This window comes from Hetaerina americana, unplaced genomic scaffold (genome assembly GCF_022747635.1).
Source record: "Hetaerina americana unplaced genomic scaffold, ioHetAmer1.1.p SCAF_10, whole genome shotgun sequence".
Lineage (NCBI taxonomy): Eukaryota > Metazoa > Arthropoda > Insecta > Odonata > Calopterygidae > Hetaerina > Hetaerina americana.
In genome coordinates this window covers 52640194-52660242 of record NW_027286070.1, presented here as the reverse complement: position 1 = coordinate 52660242, position 20049 = coordinate 52640194, and the positions used below count along the sequence as shown (strand labels likewise).

At 45.0% G+C, this 20049-nt stretch overlaps 1 protein-coding gene across 5 annotated transcripts in view; it reads right to left on the bottom strand.

The window, feature by feature from the left end:
- The window catches only part of brp (ELKS/RAB6-interacting/CAST family member bruchpilot), a 490885-nt gene extending 485530 nt beyond the window's left edge, over positions 1 to 5355 (bottom strand). For all 5 annotated transcript variants that reach the window (XM_071598643.1, XM_071598644.1, XM_071598645.1 and 2 more), the window contains exon 1: positions 4340 to 5355. In XM_071598643.1, the coding sequence (XP_071454744.1) occupies positions 4340 to 5347 (1008 nt within the window). In that variant the 5' untranslated portion in view covers positions 5348 to 5355. The remainder of the gene's footprint in view (positions 1 to 4339) is intronic.
- Between the last annotated feature and the right edge of the window lie 14694 nt (positions 5356 to 20049).

Genomic DNA, 20049 nt, shown 5'->3' with positions numbered 1-20049 from the left:
AGGATACCAAGAAAACAAGTGAAAACAGTGGTTCTCAGGAGGGGAAAAAGTAAGGAAAGCAGGATAAATATATACCTTTAAATACCTACAAGAGGCTAACAACCATTGAAGGTGGAAGAGGCGAAGAAGGGAAAGGCGAAGACGGGAGAGGCGAAATCGGAATAGCGAGGGGGAAGAGAGGGGCAAAGGAAGAGAGGAACAGAGAGAGGGAAAGAGTGAGAGGGACGTCTGTGGCGGAGGCACTTAAGGGTAATCAAAAGTAGTGGCCGTGGAGGGAATCGAAACGATATAAGCGGGCTTGTTTTTCACCGATATTGATTGTCAAGTAGGCAAGGGGGGGGGGGAAGAGGAGAGAGGGAGGGAAAGAACTCTTCCCTCTCTTTTTGTCCTATCTCTCTTCATTTCTTCCCTCTCTCCCCCCTCTCCCATTTATACGAGGGTGGACGGAAGAAAGAGGGAGGGACGTGGACTTAGGAGTCGAGGCATGCAACGGGGGTGGGGCAGGGAAGGGTTCGGGACCCTCTAAGCCTAATACTAGCCTGAGGATAATTGTAACATCGAGGTTAGAGATATCCTGATTGGCCTGCAACACGAAAATCGCGATGCACGAGGACCGGCAAACCTTGGGGGACGCTGGAATGGTGGGCTAGGGGATGGAAATCGATCCCCCTCCTTAACTCCCCCCAGAAAACCAGCCCCCCAACCCTAGAGTCTCCACAATACCCCCCCTCCAATCACGTGAGTAGGGGACAAATGCGGCTTTTGCTCCGGGTTGACGTGACGGAGGCAGCGAGGGGCACAAAGGAAGTGCAACCGGCGAATTAATTCTTCCAAGAGTCCGCACGATCGACGAAAATACGCTTCCCGTCGATCGAAATAATGGAGGCATCTGCGGAGTGTTCAAGCGGAGGGTTTCGGAACACCCTTTCCCCCCTCCCCTCTTCAAGAGATGGTCCAAACCCACCGTTCGATCTCAGCGCGCCAATGATCCCCCTAGTATCCAGAAATCGATTTCGCACGCACATCTCAATGATCTGATCGGTTGGGGTTCCCTAATCTTTCGTCCGTTACGTCATTTCCCCATCCAAGTATGTTGACCGCCAAAGAATATTGAATATTTAATTGGCACTTGAACATAGACGGAGCGCTGTGTAAGCAGAATAAACTTGGAACCATCACCCAGCCAACACGAAGTTGTTTACAGAGCGCAGTCACAAAATGCGAGCCATTTGGCAATGAGATTTTCGTATCATGTGCAACGAGAGGTTGAAGTCTAGAAGGCAAGAATGACGTCCATTCTTTACTAACCATTACTTTAGCTCTCTCAGTCATTTGAAATGAACTCAATTTCCTTTAGCAGTTATTGTTTTAGGTTTAAATGGCTATGATGAAAAAATAGGTAATAAATTTATCGGAGAAACGAAGATCTACGGCCTTATCTATTGAATTTCCCGCTGTCCTCAATGGATTTGAATAACGTGGATATGTGCGAATATCCTTTGCGCATTTCAATGCGAAACTTATGCGAAATGAATTTATGGATTGGATATGTAACGTTTAAGAATCTTTTTCATTTTTTAAATATCAAAAGAAACGAAGAGTGGTCGCAGAGGTCTAACGATTCATTGGAAATAAATAGGATAGGCACTAGGTCCCGTGCGAAACACGATTCTTCTATTTTAGGAAAACGCGGAGTGTGCAGTAGGAACCTATTATAAATCTCCACAGAATAAATTTGTTCGGGTTACTCAAAACCATAGATTACACAATAGGTCATTCTCCATACTCTTTTGAAGTGCCCCCTGGGATACGGGGTGTCATGTAAATCATGGTGGATTGGTCCCTGGGAAACCTCATGAAAAACGGAGGCTGATCGAGATCTTAGGTAGTTTGGATCAATAAGAGGGTCCGCAAATCAAAGTAAAAGAACACTTAGAGCCTCTTTGTTTGGAAATGAAGCCATCTTCCTTTGCAAAAGTCATGTAGGTTTAACCCCATCATAAGGACACGACTTGATGCAGTTGAGTATTGCATAATAAATGTAGTTCCTTGGGTTCAAAATGGTATCACAGAAGATGCTCCATAATTATTCAAAGACTACTCTTTCTTGTTAATTTTTAATTTCTGATAAGTTTTTCGAGAAGTGATATCATTAAAATTTTTAAAAAGGAATCGAAGGAAGTACATCATGACTTTAGATAATGACATTTTATATTTTAACTGAAAATATGTCTGAGAGACGAATCCATTATTACCTTTGAAAAGTGAAGAAAAAATAATTTAATTTTACAGATAAAACATTTAATTCACTTTAATTACTTTAAACGCAAGGATGCATACAAAAATTGAAAACAAATTTCGGTCAATCAAATCCTTCCCCATTCACTACGCTGGTTGGTGCTTTCGACTACTAATTTTTCATGATTTATTATTAGATCTGTACGAGTAAGATAGGACTTCCGAGGCACAGTGACAATGCTTCAATTTTCAGCTACGTAAAACCCACATTAACCGCACATTCTGTCAATTAAACATGGCCGAGCGCGCATTCATGATGGCCTCACCCCTTTTGCGTACTGCCATGCTATAAAAGGCTGCATCCATACTCTCCTAATTATTAGTTCCGCACTTGACGCAAAGGAGTGCCTTTTACGAGTGGATTTCCGCCCAGAGATTCCACGACAGGGTTTCCTCGTTCAAATGCTGAGTAAATTAAGGTAGTGGTTGCGCCAGTGGATTTCCCGAGAGGGGGGGCAACAGGCTCACGAGACCGCTCGTAACCATTCGGACAAAGGCGGGGGGGAGGGAAAGAGGGTTATGCGAGAGAGTGAAGCATAGAACCAGCCCCCCCCCCTTTACCTCCTCCATCGACTCTCGGGCGATCAAAACTGGCGACCGAGGGAGAGCGGATCCGCGCAGGTGATGACGACCGAGATGCCCTCTCCCTCCGCCGAATGGCACCCGCCCACCGGGTTTACCTACCGCTACGCGCCCAATCGGAGCGGTCGCAGAGCCGATGGGAGTGAGAGCGTACATTGCTCGGCCGTCAAAAACTCTGGACTGAATGTCAAACGTCTCTCTGTCCCATGAACCAATGAGGGGGGGGGGGGGCAAAACAATGGCCGCAAACTATCCTGGGACCACGAAAAATGGTATCCCCGCGGCGAAGGACGATATTGCTCGCATCCTCCTCCCGAAATCGTCACGCAGCACTTGAGGCCACGAAACCACTTTCCCTTTCCATTGCACTTTACACTTAATTTCTGCAGTAACTCGGACTCTATTCACTATCTCAAGCGCCGGAAAAAATATTTGCTGAAAGCCTATTTACCCCTATACGCCAAAATTTTGTATCTCGGGAGGGATATAACGCGAATAATTGAACTTTAAGCTTTTGCGTTTTATAAAGGACACCCCAAATGTGTGTAAATATTGTACTTTAAAAAAATCATTGATTTTTTTACATTGCCATTTCTCAGGAATTTTAAGAGGATATACTAGAGAGAATATTTGAGAAGTGAGGGGAAAAAAGTAGTTCGTCGCTTACGAGAAGGTACTAAGCAATAGAATTCTAAGTTTATCAGGTCTTAACGTTCTCCGAAGTAATAATGCCTCGGGTTGAATGCAAGGGTTATTAATAATGCATTTAAGTGACAATTCTCCGTGTTTCACAGATGAAATGTCAAATACATCTTACTGAAGCACGCTTAAGAGTGAGCGCACGCAAATGGCAACCTTCTCGCAACGTCAAAAACACTTTACAAGGTCAAACGAGACCGAAATTACCCGAATCAGTAAGATTATTCCCGAGAAAAAAATGCGAAGAAAGTAATCACCTACGTCACTTAAATTTCAAATTAATTATGTAACATGAGCTCACCAACACAAGCGCCATTTAGATCACTGTACAAAAAGCTCGTTAAAACGGATAACGAGCTGCACGTAACAGTTCTAGTAAAATCCTTTAATGAAATATTTAAATTCAAGCCCCATTTTACAGCAAACTCAAGTAAAACTACCCTATAATATCGCGTGACAAGAAATAATGTTAAAATAATGCATAATAGAGCTATTGCTATCACTATTTAGGAATATTGGCTGATGAATGTACACATCTAAATTGTATACATTATTTTATTATACACAGATGCACACACATATTCACAACAGCCTTTTGTGACATTTAAAGAAGCTCACATATTGTTCAATTAACCGAGACATAAAAATGCAAATGGGGATTTTTTAAATCAAGAATGTATGATATCCTTACACATAAAACACGACGACATCTAACACAACATTAAATCAGGCGCGGGTTCAATAACAATATGACACTCACCTGATTCTCCGAATTGAGCAGCTTGAGTTGGTCGTTGATGAGACTGTACTTGGCCGACTCCTCCTTCCGAAGAGCCCTCTCCTTCTTCAGCTCTGGACTCCAGAAGGTCTTGATGCTGTGCATGGACGAGCCCAGCTTTTGGTTGGTGAGTTCCAGCTCCTTCTTCAGGTTCGCCAACTCCCGCTGGAGATCGTTGTTGCTGTGCTGTAGCTCCCCGATATAGCCGTGGCGGAGGACGGCCGCGGCGGCTTGTCCAGGGGCCCCACCAGGGTCCTGAGACGCCAGAATGCCACCGCCGGAGGAGAGGGCCCCCGAAGACGCAGGATTCGGGGACTGGCGGGCCGAACGGCCGTAGATCCCCATGCCCCCGCCTCCTACAGAATCCTCGTCCATCATCATCAGGGTGTCCCTGTAAAGTCCGCCGCGCTCCAGGGACCTGTCACGCCCGCACCGGTCCAAGGACCGCTCCCTGGGCTCCCGGATGGGCACGAATTCGTGATCCATGGAAGACGATTGGTAGCGAGAAGAGGGCTGTGGAACGGAGGAGGTCAAGCCCCCAGAGACGGACCTGCTAGCGCTTCTGGATCTGTGATGTCCAACACCCGCCCTCCGGTCGTCCATCATCATCACGGGGCTGCCACTGAGGACGTCGTCCCCATAGTAGTAGTTGGAGTAGGGGCCGCCTCCGCCCCCGCCCCCGAGGATTCCGCCCCCGCTCGAGTACCCGCCGCCATGGTGGTGCCGGTGGTGGTCGATGGGCGAGCTGTTGCTGGATCTGCTCACGAAGTGTGGCCCCCGGCCGCCGCCTCCGCCCCCACCGCCCCCGCTCTTGCGGGTGACGGGGCTGCCCCGGGCGGAGTAGGAGGTGGGGTAGGGTCGAGATGGAGACCGGTCCACGGTTGGAAGCTCGCCGCCAGCACCCCCGCCGCCTAGACCCCGACTCCTGCTTCGCGGTGAGCGACTCCCGGTGGAGGACACTATTCCCCCGCCGTACGGGTCGCGGGACATTCCGCGGGGGTGTGTCCGCCCCCCTTCTTATCACCAACACCACCACCACGACGACTCCGTCGTCGCACCACCGCCGCCCTCCTCCACTGCCCCCCGGTCCTACCCGCACCGCGCACCACCACCACCACTACACCCCGCTCGCCCACGGCCGCGATGCTCCGCACGCCGCCAAGGGCCGTCATCCGCTGCCGCGGCGGCCCCCCATGGCTTCGTCCGCCGGACGCCCGGCGCCTCCTGCCCGTACCACGGAAACGCCGCGATCTCCTCGATCACTCGTCTTCTCGTCGAATTCGATTTGAGGGAAGGGGGAGGGACACTAAATGAGATCTAAAAGAGGAAAGAATCCATTACAGGAGGGCACACAAACAAGTTCTCCTTCGGGGTGCTCCTCTGGACCGGGATGGCTGCTCCTGGATCAAGCACACGTGTTCCCCCACTTGGAATCCGACTCGCCCGATAGATCTTCCTCCAACGACCCCGAAGGACGGAAAGGAGAGGAAAGAGCGAAGACCGGGAGTCACCCCCGTCTTCCAGTTCCCCGGTCCGCAGCGGAGGTCCGACCCGCGTGTCGGGCCCCCGAAACAAGAGGCGGGAAGGGAGGGAGGGAGGCGGGTCCGACCTATCCCCCGAAACACTTTCTCCCCCTTTTTCTCACAAATCCTCTCTCACACACACACTCTCACCGTCTCTCTCTCTCTTTCTCTCTCCCTCCCCGGCCCCTCGCGCGCCAAAGAGTGCGGGCCGGAGACCCCCCGAGTCAGCCGCCGATGACTGCCTACCGCCGCTCACAGAGTCGAGGAAGGATTTCTGAGTGTGTATGGGGGCGGGGATGGGACGACGAGCGGGCGGGAGGAAGAGTGTAGAGGATGTTATGTGAGGAAAGGTCGATGCGGGAAGGGGAAAGAGAGCAGGAGAGAGAGTGAGAGAGAAGGGGGTCTCGCGATAGGCCCCCGCAGATTAAAGGGGAAGCTCGCTCCGATCGGTCTCCAGCGATCCCTCTCCACCCCCGTCCCTCTTCGCCCGCCCCTCTTTAATCTACTCCTCCTCGCCCTCCTTTGTCCCCCCTCCACCCTCGACCCTCTCTCGGGCGCAAACTCTCGCTATGCGCGAGGAGGGGGAGAGGGCGAGATTGTGAGTGTATGTGTGTGGAGGGAAAGAGGAGGGCCAAACGTCCCTCTCCCTTTGCTAAACTCTACTCTACTCTACTCTCTCTCTCTTTCCCCTCGTGGTCCCAGGAGCGGGAGTTGGGGGGGGGGGGTTGTGCCGTACCCCTCCGACTTCCCTCCTATCCCCTTTACGTCTCTTTCCCACTCTCTCTCCTCCCTCCGCGCTCACCCCCTCTCCAGGCCCTCCGCTGCCTCTCCGCGTCGATACGGCCAAAGCGGACGGGTATCCCGCAAGCGCGCGCGCTGCTCCCGCCCGACCCTGAAGGGAAGCGGGACTCCGGATCGACGAATCTGCCTCTTCCTCTTGTTCCTCCTGCGTATATATCTCTTTCTTTACACTTCCTTCGATCCTTCCTCCTCCACTTTCGTAACGTTCTTCTATCACTTGTTCCCTTCTAGCCTTCACGCTAAAACATTTCTGAGAGGATTTCACTTTTTCGTCTGCTTAAAATGTGTTCAGCGATGAGGAGAAGCGGCGGGGGCGAGGGACCAAAATGGAGAGAGACAAGGGGGGTGGGTTACTGTCGTTGGGACGGGGATGGGGGCAGCAGGGTCGGTGTGAGGAAAGTGAGTCCAAAAAAGGAAGAGTGAGTATGGGCGAGGGAGGGGGTTTTTGGAGAGCGGGGAGGGGGGAAGGAGGGTCCCCACCGCGGCGGCGTTGGGTATATGTCTTTCTCTCTCTTTTTCGCGCGCACACTCCCCTGTCCTCTTTCTCTCCCTTCCTCGGTCGTGTGGAGGGTTCGATCGCCCAGTGCGGAGGAGGTCTTTCAACCGGCGGCGGTCGAGACGCACGACGGCGGCGACGGTGGTCGGCCGCGGGAGGGCACCCTCCCCTCAAATGCACACACAGACCCACATACACACACACGCTCGCTCCCTCACTCACTCGCACCATGCACACCCTCAATCTCTCGTCAGCGGGGAGATACGCCCCCTCGTCACGGAGCCGGGAGACGAAGCGACCGCTCTTTCCTACCCGCAACACTTTCCTTTACTGACGGCGACAAGAGAGGTTTGCCCTCCTCAAGTCTTTCCTCTTCGCCCCACGGTTCAGGTCCATCTTTTCGGTCCTGCCCTCCTTTCCTTCAGATTTGGCGGGGGGGAGCCGCCCCCGAGTGAGCGGACAGGGAGGGACCTCGCTTCGTACAACACAACCAACTGAGCGGGACCAAAACCAACGCTGTAACGTCTCTCCGCTACCCCCACCCCAATAGTCCGACACTACCGCGGAGTACTACTGGCCGAGAAGCGCGCGGCGCCGATCAGCGCGAACTCCCAGTGGGGCAATATGGCAGCGGCCGAAGCGGCGGCTCGCCTCGCGTGGGAGAGGCGGTGGAGGAGGCTTCACTCCACTCTTCACATGAGCCGCTCGCCTCTGCTCCCTTCGTCCCGCTCCCCTCTTCCTCCGCACCGCACCCCTTATCGCCAGCTCCCCCCTTATCCGCCCTTCACATACACACACACTGGCACGCACGCCCCCACACACGCCACCAACGTCACCCCTCAAACCCCCCTCAACCTCCCGTTTGCAGACCCCTCCGACCCTCCCCCGCCCTCTCTCTTTTCGGACAACTCCTCCGCGCGCCCTCCGACGACTCCCCTCCGCAACTTGCTCGTCCGCCGTGGAGGGACGAGAGCAGGAAAGGATAGAAGGAGCGGCGGATAATGTGGAGCGCTGCTCTCACTCTTTCCCTCCCTCCCGACGAATCTGGCCCTTTCCCCCTCCCTCCACGAAACCCCTTCGCACCCTCCCACGCCGCAAATCCTGGCTGTTCCCCTCCCTACTCCTTACCCGACCACCTCCCCCCACTACCCCGCGCCCCCACACGGAAAACACACGCGCGACCCCTCCCCTCCTTTCCTTCGCCCCTCCCCTTAGGAAAACTCTCGCACACGAGGACCCGACGCACGGGGCGTGTGTGTCGGGGGGAGGAAGGAGAGCCGACTTCCGAACAGTCGACCGCACGCGAGGGAATATGAAAGACGCGACTCGAAAGCCGCCTCGTTACATTTTCCTTCGCCGCGTGCCGGGCTTGCGGGGCAAGGAAGGGGTCGGCATACCCGAGGGTTGACGGGGTGGGACGATGACGAACGGCATCAGGGAAAAAACATGAAAGGGTTGTTTCTCCTTTACGTCTTCTCCAGTGCTTGTCGGGGAAGAGGGGGGGAGGATTTTGAGGGATTCATAGTTAGTGTGCGTTTCGGACGGGCGCTGAGCGAGTGCCGCGAAGGCGACGGCAGCGCCCAGAGGAGGAAGAAGAGAAACAAATGACATACGACGTTATTTGCGGGTTATTTTTACGAGAGGGCGTTTTTTGACTAGTCGCGCGGCGCTGGGATTTCGTTGATGGGGAGAGAGAGACTACTCATGTTGACGGCAGCAGAGAGGGGGTTGGTTTGTGGGTAAGATGGTGCTTGGAGAGTGGGCCGGTGGTGTGGGACGTGGAGGAAAGGCGGATAGGGAGGTTTTTAAAAGTGCGACGACGTAAAGGTTGGGGATGAAACTAGCGTGCGCGCATATGGGGTAGAGAACGGACCACGAGGAAACCAGCACTCGCGCCAAGAGCACCGAGTAGTATAAACGCCTATATATCTGTGTCCCCCGCTCCGCCCCCGAAAAACCCCTCCTTTCCCCCGACGGCCATCCCAGTTCCATGCCCCCCCCTCTTCTCCCACGAAGCAAAACCACTCCCCACCCTAAACACTCGCAACTTCCCTCTCCCGCCTCAGCTTCGCCGACCGCGCCGCTCCGCTCGCTAGATCAATGAAGGAAGGAAAAGGCGGGGGAGAGGGAAAGAGGGGAAGGGGTGAAAGGGAACCAGGGGCGGGGCGGGTGAACGGAGTGGGGTGGGTAGGAGTCTCTCCGCAAGTCATACACATTGGGAGCGAGGCACGGGAGTGGGAGTCAGAGAGGGGCGGTGGGGGGAAGGGTACCCTGTGACGAGAATAGAGGCTGGGAGCGGGGGCCATTTTGAAGACGCCAAAACTGAAGGGAAGGATGGGATGTAGGGCAAACACGCCCGCCCTGTGGAGTGAGTGCCGGAGGGGCGCGGTGCGGAAGCGGAGGGGTAGAAACACGCATGCCCCTGCCCCGCTGCCCTAATCCTGCCTACCCTCGACCCCCTTGCCCGCCCTTCTCCCCAGAGGATCACCCTTTTGTGGAAAGCGCGAAGGACGAGAGAGGGGGTGGACCGTAGACTTTGGGAGGGAAGGCGAGGAATTTCTATCCTTGTGCTTCCCCACCTAGTGTTCCCGCGACCCCGCTCTGGCGGCTGGGAGTTTTTTGGAGCATCATTCCCACCCGGTGCGAAACGTGGAGAGGAGAAAATCCATACGAAAAGAAAAAAGATTGGAAGTGAAAAATGGTTGGCGAAAAATTTTTATGGTCCGAGGAGAGGTGGGATAAACACGCGAGGGGAGACGTGACGGCGGTAGGATAATTGCAAGACCGTAGGATAATTAATTTTTCCGCCCTTGTCCCAACCTCCTCTCTTCGACCTCCGCCGAACATTCGTTCTCTTAAGTCGCAAGAGAGGTCTCCTTCTTCCTTTTGCTCTCCTTCGACCTCCAGCCCTCACCTCCTCCTCTCCCCCGCCCCCATTCCGCTCTCCGCCATCACCAGCGCCCCTTAATTCCTTCCCTTATCCCCCTCTTACTCCCACCGCCATCCTTGTTCACGATGACATTCCGCCAGATGCCAGACCCCTCCGTGGCGGTGGCCACTTCTAGTTTCTCTCTGGGGCCGGTAGGTAGAGCTGCTAGCGCGACATCCCCGTCCGTTGGAGGGCGTTTGAACCGAGCGATCCGCCATCACCACGCTCCCTCTCCCTCTTGAGAGAACGCATTCACTGAAGTTGCGATTTGGTAAAATTTCATAGCACACTATCTCACCAAGTAAAACGTGGGGACTTATCATTATGCGTGGGAGGATCGTTTTCAAGTAATTATTACTAAGAAACAACCGAGAGATCTAGATGAAATTCATTCTGCATGTGATCAATGTTTATTTGTTTTGTTTCAGGAAGACGTATATTTAAGTAAGTTTCAGTATGGAAAAGATAAAGGCTCGCAGCGTGATTAAGATCCTTTATTTGATAGGTTACAGCGCCCGGCAAACCTACGATGAAATAGTGGTTGTTTATGGAAATGATAGCACGTCATATGACACAATTGTGAGGTGGAAAAGGAATTTTCAAACTGGCCACATGTCCCCCACAGACGATCCAAGAAGTGAAAGACCGTCAATCAAAGACGATGCTGCTACAGTGAAGAAAGTTGAGAACATTATCCTATCAGACCGAAGAGCAACCATCCAAATGATCATGACTGAGACTCATCTCAGCTGCAGCAGTGTGTGGAAAATTGTACATGAAGAACTGTACATGCCAAAGGTGTCAGCACACTAGGTTCCACGAGTATAGGCCCCTTTTCAGAAGCAAACATGGTGCGATCTGCAATTGCGACCACAGCACAACTGGTAATAAAAGTGAAGTGGCTTTGAAATTTTGCCTTATCCGCCCAATTCTACTGATTTTGCCCCACGCGACGTTTTCTTGTTCCCTGCACTTAAAAAACTATTGTGGGGTCGAGGATTTGTCAACATAAATTAAGTCATTCAAGAGGTAGAACAATGGTTTCCAATATAATCTGCTGAGCTCTATATTGACGGCTTCAAAAGATCAAGAAACGATGGCAGAAATGTTTAACTCTGGATGGTGACTCTGCAGAGATGTCTTAAGAATAAGTTATAAAAAAGATATAAAAATTAAGTTTCCAACACGATTATTTTTTAGTAATTAATTAAAAGTTTATGATACTCCCTCGTTCTCGTCAGTTTGAAAAACTTGACACAAAGTATAAAACCTTGAACTAATACTTGACATATAAGTATCTCAATCAGGAGTTAAGAAGGGAAAAACCATGAACACTACTAAATATAAGGCAGGAGAATCACTAAGTAAACCAGGACAAGAAGGTAAATATATTTAGTTAAGAATTTAAGCGATGAAAAAAGAATATGGTGTAGATGGGGAGAGCCTAGGTCCAGGCATCTTTATGGCATGACAGTTAGGGAAAAAGTGGTAAATAAATCAAATACAGCTGTGGAAGTATATTAACATTTCCATAGAACTACGTAAGGATTTCAGAAAGAATGGAAGGAAAAAGAGTTTTCATTGGCTGATTTGCAGCATTAACATATACACCTATGAGTGAGGACTTTGACCAAATGTTCATGTCAGATAAGTGTTATTTCTCATTCTAAAAAGGGAAAGCTAATCATATATGAGAACTAAAAAATAATAAATTTGATTTCACCGACAGCAAAAGTAGTGCTTAGTATCATCAATAAAAGGATAGAAAGGAGGCCTAATAATTACTCTGGGGATGATCATTTCAGATTCAAGAAGGGATAAATTATGCCTGATACTATTACAGTAATTATATCACTAAGAGAGGGAAATATAGTTTGTATCCAGTATGTTTCAGTTTGTTTGGTAGACTTCAAGATGGTGCCTGGTAGATACAACTGGGTAGAATTAATGAACAAATAGCAGAAAATAGGAGTAGATTCAAGGGATATGCAGCTTATCTGCAACCTTTACATCTCTCAGACTTCTCAAGTGGAATTGGAGATTTGGGATGATGATGGTTCAGAAAAGTGGTAAGACAGACCAATTTAACCAGTCAGATGCCCGTTATCACCCATGCTTTTCAATGTGTACAAGGAGGCAATGATAAAGATGGTAGGAGAGGAACTGAGATAAGAATGAAAGTAGTTTGGGAATTCATAAAATCAGGTTTTCAGATGATTGGGCTATTGTTAGCAGTCAGTCAATGGGTTACAGTCTTTGCAGAGAGCAGTATACAATCAGTGTGATAGGAAGAGGGTATTAATCAATGCAAGTGGAACAAAGGTGATGAACCCTTTGAGAGAGAGGAAAGCTAAGGTAATGCTAAAATGGATGGGCAAAAACTAGAACATGTTGATAGTTCATTTATTTTGAAAGAGTCTTGGACTGAGATGGTAAAAGTAGTGGGAATATAAGAAGAAGAAATCCTTAAGGCAAAATGATTTTATACAGAAGAAGGGATTTGATGGGAGGAGCGCTAAGAAATACGGCTAAAAAAAGACATGAGCATGATTTTGAACAGCTTGGAAACTTGTTCATTGATTAATGATGACAGATATACAGTACCTGTAAATTGGAGTCTTTGAAGATGTTGCAAAGGATGGAAAAGATAAAATGAACAAAAAGATAACCAATGAAGAAGTAGTAGGCATGGTGAGGGAGGAGAGAGCATTGTTAGAAGAAATCCAAGAAAGGTAGGAAATATGAATGCAGAGCATTTTGATTGATGATGGAATTCTGAAGACTGTAATATAGAGGCTGATGTTAGGCAAATGAGGTCTAGGTAGGAAAAGGATAGGTACATTTGATGGAATGAAGGGAGATAGACTATATTCCAAATTGAAAAAAAATTTTATGTGGTGTAGAGTGTCAGGTTTTGTCTTGTTAGGCAAGGCTACGAAATGTTGGAGTGTACAATCTGTGCCCATTCAAAGCATACCTTAAACAGTAGACTACCAAATAATAATGATTAATTCTATAGCACTGACTAATTCAGACATAAATCTTGATATTCTATTACTATGTGTTAGAATAAGGAAATATGCAAATCATGAAGCAAGAAATAAAAACATTTAATTTGATTATCATAGAAATCAAATTAATTTACTCAAGTCGTACTGATTGTGTAACTCTTAAATTTTTAAATTCAATTTTTGTGAAATGTTTGCAATAGGGACATTTTTCCATTAATTTTATCTAACCTAATATACTAAAGCATGATGGCAATGTCTACTGTTTTAAAGCCAAATTTTACATTTCTTATACTTTGGTTATAATAGGAAGAATTAGCATTTCCATATGTAAATATATTTGAATTTGAGGAAAATAATTAGATATAATGACTATGAATATTAGTTTTTTTCATGCTACAATGACATCTTTGTTATACCAATTAAGTCAGCTTGTGCTGGTTCCTGTAACACCTTGCTTTATGTTAATTGAATTTACTATTTTATTTTAATCATCAGTTTGCCAATTAGCATAAGTTCTCAATTTCTTGAAATCAATATAACTTGTAAAGCCTTCCAATGAGTGGCATGCATAGAAACTTACACCATGAGTAGATTATGGAAGTTCCAACAGTCACATGTTTTCTCAACTTAATCAATTATTCCATAGAGAACATGAGTAAAGAAGATCAGGGCAATGAGAGGCTCTGAATGAGACACAGTAACCACTATTGGTTAGATTGAAAATTATATCATCAATAAAGAGGATGGCAAGGAAGATTAAATTGGAAAATCAATTTAGCATGAAATTAGAGAGGCTGCATGGCAGAAGTGTAAGAATGCAGTTTGAATGCATGCTTGAGAATAAGCTGAAATGGTTGAATGGCTGAACAGGTGAAATGGGACAAAATATGAAAAAAGATGCATTAGTAAAGCTTGGCAAAGTCTGAAAGGGATGACTGTTGAGTACACTTGCAATGCTGAAAGTCTGTAGAGAATGAAAGGTGATTCCTCATAGAATGAAGAATTGAAAGATTCTATGAGTGCCAAGAAAGAAGCAAAGACAAGATTTGGATAAAAAGTATCGCTAACAATTTCTTCCTGATGTGTGCATGAAGTGCTGAATTCAGACCGTTGATAAAGTGTGCACATGATCGCAGATTGCATTGGCATTGATAAGATGACAGGGTACACTATTATTACTGAAAATTTGGCAATCCGAAAGACCTGAGTTAAACTCATCCCAAAGGTCTTGACGAACAATCATAAGCAGAGTCAAGTGTCTGCTTGGGAAGACCATCAGCAATGCCATTGCGATGATTCACCAACCCAGTCCCAGCTTGGCACCAGCTGACTAATTCCTATTTCCAAAAGTGAAATCCTCCCTCAAAGGATGCCATCACCAATGTGGAACCCTAAGTACCGCCAAAGAAGCTTTCACGGGTACCCTTAAGGACCTTCCATAATCCGCCCACCAGGGAACCTACGAGTCATGGAAAAACCGCTGGAAAAATTATGTTGATGCTTGATGGATGTACTTTGAAGAATTTTGAAGCATGGTAGCAATATCTGAAATAAATCATTTTTCCTAAACTTTTCCTGATACTTTTTATGCAAACCATCTAAGATGATTAAAGCTAACAGCAAGGAAGCTTGGAAGACACTCTTACTTACAGTGAGGAAGAGAATGAGTACAAACCCGTCACAAGAGAAAGTAGGAAGAATGTGTGATGGCAGAAGTGAAAAAAACTGTAGAATTATTTTGAGGGAAATAAAATGTTCAGGGAAAGAGTAAAAATATCCAAACAAGCGAGGGTAAAAGGGATGAATGCAATGAAGGATAAGAGCAGAGATATGATCCAGGATGAATGCATAGCTAGAGACTATTGGTGGAAGAATTTTGATAATTTGTATAATAATGGTGTGGGTTATGAATGTCAGCCAAATAAATGTATTAGATGATGAAAATAATAGCATGGAAGTTTATATTAGTAAAAATGACATGGTAGCAGTATTATACATTGTGACAACGAATAAATTGCAGGCAAAGATGGTATAGTTAGCGAAATGTTGAAGGAGGCATTTTATATACTAATGGAATAGTGCATACTATTTAAATTGCTTAACTTAATTTCACAAACTTATGTTTTACCGGATGTCAGAAGAATGCAATAATTTTACATCTATATAAAGGGAGGCATTACCAGAGATAACTTCAAATGAGTTGTATCCACTAGTTGCAAAACTCAGACAGGAGTATGAAAATTATTATGAACATCTGGAGTCTTCACATGAAACTTTCCATCACCTGAGTTATCTCCCACAAAATCTAGGTGGAAGAGTGCTATTGGGTTTGGACTGTATCCAACACAAATTCCAAGGCAAGGCATGTCAAGACAGCACAGACTAACTTTACACCACATGACAGACTGCTAGAGTACAGACTACAGGATGATGTTATTCTAGGTGGCAAGAATGGCCCTGGGCAAGCTTGGTAAGACTCAGATCTCTCTCCCTACAGAAGCATTAGCAACATTTACACCTTGTTGCTGAGACCTGATGCTTTCAAGCTTGTAGCAAATAGTGGTGAGCAGAAGACCTTGCTCAAAAAGTACAATAGTAAGCCTTTGTTTGGACATTTTTACATGATAAAGTATGAGCTATCGAAGGGCCCAATCATCGCCTTCCTATATTCCACAGTTCTGAAGTCAAGAGACTGAGGGTGCCATCCTCACATGCCAGGATAGTGTCATAAACTTGATCAGGTGTCATCCCCTCATTTTCCAGGCCAAGGTTATGTGCAGGAGAAATTTGAGAGACAGAGAAATGTAGAATTGCTATACAGGACGGTAAAAAAATTCTCAGATGGTAATTGAGGGAAAACTATTGTAGTTGCCCAATATATTACAAGAAAACTATTAATTATTCAGGGAAGGTGGTAAAGAGAAGAAGAAAAAAGAATGATTGTTACAAAGTAAAAGACAGCTTGACAATAGGAAGAGAATGCAAAAAAAATGAGGATAGCTTTAAAGAGAAAAATTTCTATGAAAAATGAATTCAATACAGGGCAGTAGGTATATAAAATATCCATGCAGTATCACTGATTACAAAAAAATGGAAAGAAAAGTGGACTAAGCTAGAATATTATAATATTAATCAAAAAGATATTTCTCCAGAAGGCTTTATCAGATCAACTTACAATTTCATCCTAAAAATGAGTCAAGCATTAGTACATAGGTGAGTATATAGTAAGTTTAATAATACATCCAGCATAGGTAGTTTTAAAAATCATCAATATAAGGCTACATAATAGGACATAAACCATACTAACTGAAGATCAATTTGGGTTTAGAAAGGGGGAAAATACAAAAAACAGAAAAAAATACAGAATATAATGATGTCATTGTATGATTCATAGATTTTGAGAAGGCATTCAGCAGATTAGAGTGGACAAAGCTGACGGAAGTTCTGTAGTATATAGAAGTTTCCTAGACGGATGGGTTACTAATGAAAAATCTGAACATGAACCAAATGGCATAGTTGAAGTTTGCAGAGGAAGATTTGGGATGTGAAGCATTTGGTAAGATATCAGAGAGGGTTTCCCATGATCACAAATACTTTTAAGCATAAGTATACTGCTTGCAAGGTATTGGTAAAGGAAAAAACACACTTGACAGGGACGATAATGCCCAATAGGAAAGATAATCCACCTGTGATCAAACATTCAAAGCTAAAGAATGGAGAGATAGTGGCTTACAGGGTTGAAAATATAATGCTCCTTGCATGAAAAGACAAGAGGAGAGTAGCCCCAATGCTCAGTACGTGGGACACTGCAGAGACTGAGTCTGTAAAAAGGAGAGTTCGTGGTGGTGGGAATGAAATAGTTTTCAAACCCAAGGTTGTGGCAAACCCTACAAAGTTTATGGGGGGTGTTGATATAGCTGATCATTACACAAGCACATACTGTTTCATGAGGAAGACTCTAAAATGGTGGCTTCAATTGTTTTTCTGGGGGCTTGAGGTCAGTGTTGTCAATTCATGTATATTGTACAAAGAATGCCAACAAAGAAAAAATGAAAAACCGATCTCGCATGCGAAATTTATTAGGAAACTAATGTACAATTTTGTTGGAGAATTTCGGTATGGAACACAAACTTCCAGGGTTAGATTACCATCCACAGACATAGAGCAACGTTTAGATTGAAAACTCTTTATAATCACACCTTACCCAAACAAAAAACATTAAGATTGTGCGGTTTGCTCTGACAAAAAATCAAAGGTGGAAGAAGAGACACGATATATATCTGTGAGACATGTGAATGTAAACCAAGTCTTCATGTTGGTGAATACTTCCAAAAATATCATATCATGAACAATTTTAAGTTTAAATTACAGTTTATCAATAAATTTATCAATAACTATGTAAAAAAATCCAAATAAATAAGTTTGAATGAAAAGAAACTCCAATTTTTCATTCTAGTGCCACGCTCAGTAAATTTGGAGTATTTAAAAAATTGAATCCTGAGTAGACGAAGGCAATCGAGAAAAAAAGCACCCGAGTGCAAAGGGTTAACACTTAATCACTCAATCACTCCAGTGTGTTAGACCTTTGTGAATCACACTCACTCATTCGTTCAGGGTTTACAAGGATTCATCCAATGCCAGTGGCCCATCAGTCACACAGATGAAAACAAAAATTGTTTGGCCAAGGTTTGGCATATGGAACAATTTCTCTCTCTTCTCCCCTACTTGTACGTAAAAGAGACAACACACCTCAAAGGTAGAATCTTAAAGAAGAAAAATGGCACAACTCACTTCTGGCAGCTTAAAAAAAAGCTGAAAAACATATTCCTCTCAGAAAAAAACAAACCACATCAATTAATGACAGGAGTGAATAAGGTACCCTGCAACTGTGGCAGGATCCATGTATGACAGACTGATAATCCAGTAGAACTAGACATAAGAACAAGCAATGGAAATTACTAGCTATTGCAGAATATGTCATGTTGGAATTGAGGCATGAAAGAGAATTTAAAGAAATAAGGGTTTCAGCAAAGAAAGAATTTATTTCCCAAGCCAAATATGAGATAACATTTAATTGTGAAACAGCTAAAAAACTTCAACTATGATGACGGAGTCAATCACCCAAGGCTTGCAAATTCCTATTGCATGGACAAGAAAAAAATATCCTATTGGTCGCCACAGATGTTAGTGGCTGAAAACAGATAGCCACTAAGGAGAGGGGATAAGCAAACACAATGGTCCCTTGAGTTAATGTAAAAATGGATGGACAAATAGTATATAAAATGCTGGAATAATCTTCTAAATTATTTCACTCCTTAAGATGTCTGCCATAATGTGAGAGAAATATTGAGCCTAAACATACACGTGGTCAACTTCAGAGGCCGCCAGAGCAACATAGGTGAATGAATCACTGAACCATCAACCAAAGTAAAACCTTAGGCCCAATTTTTTCCTACACTTTCTATTAAGTGAGTAAACTAAGAATGCTATGCTAAGCTACAGAAAATACAAAAATAGAGTGAGGATAAAGGAACTTAGGATTATGGATGGACAAATATACAATAATTATATTAAAAAAAAGGATTTGCCAGAAAAATGAAAACATGTACATGATTCATCGATGGAAATATTAGTCATGATCTCTATGATTTGGAGGCAAACATGCTAAACAGTACCACAACAACCCTACCGAAAATATTTAGTGTCATGAAATGCTATGTAAGCAAGTTGTGTCAAAATCTCTACTGGGAAAAAATAAATGTAACAAATATCCAAAAGAATCCTCAAAATAATATGGTACACAGTTGGGGTTTTTAAACAAGGTTTTAATGAAAATAATTAAAGAATATTTTTTAAAGAAATTTGGTATGTAATGGAAGAAAACTTGTCAGTTGAATAAGAAAATGCAATAGAAAGTTGGTTATGGTGTCTCTGAATGGGAATGCTAGATTTAAAAAAATAATTTTAATCGCCCCTTGACCTGACAGCATTTTTGTAACACTGAATGAATTTGGGGACAGCAGACAGGTAAGTGGAATTAACACAAGTCAAATTTTGTATGCATATAGCTAGGTAACTTAGTATATTCACAATACCGTTAATAAAAATGAACAGATTTTATAACCTCTTATTTCTGTTAATACTGCTCTCAGATGTTTACAGACTGAGTTTTCATAAGGATCATACATCGCTGAATGGTCTGCTTTCTCTTATTTCTCTAAGAAACAGGTAAGAAACCTGAATTTGCCATCCATCTCCATAGCAAGGCACCAATCACAGTTCTGGCAGACTAAATTAGTGCTCTCTTGTGTATGTTTTACTAATCTGTTCATTTGTTCCTAATTCAACCTGTCAAACAAAGTAAGTGTATGAGATAAACATTATATGCAAATGAATTTAGAACATAAGCTCTTGCAGCTTTGATGGTTATGATTGTTGCCCCATTGTAGCTGCTCATATTCAGCGTTTTGGCAGCTATTGCCAGTGTCATCATCATTGTCTATTGATCACCATTTTCCATTGTCCATCATTGTTGCTGACTATACAACCTGCACTGATAGAGAAAACTATCATGCTGAATGCACAGCAAAAATTTACTGTCAAAAGTCAATCGTCATACATATACCTGTATTTCCATGCATTAACACATATGTTTTCATAATTTCCAAAGAAAATCATATTAGTAAGGTTTTGTGTGAATATTATTACCAATATTTTCACCATTCTGAAAGGATAATTAGAGATGCTGCTTTAGATGGAGAGAATTAAAAGTATCTGTTTGAGGAGAAACCAAGCTTTAGTACTCCCATTTTCATGATTTAGGGAGGCATTTATGTTTGGGCATTATGAATGTTGATGTCCTTCCCACAAAACTAGGATGACACAATTAATAATGTGCCTACCAAACTTAGAATTAGTAGGACATTAAGCAG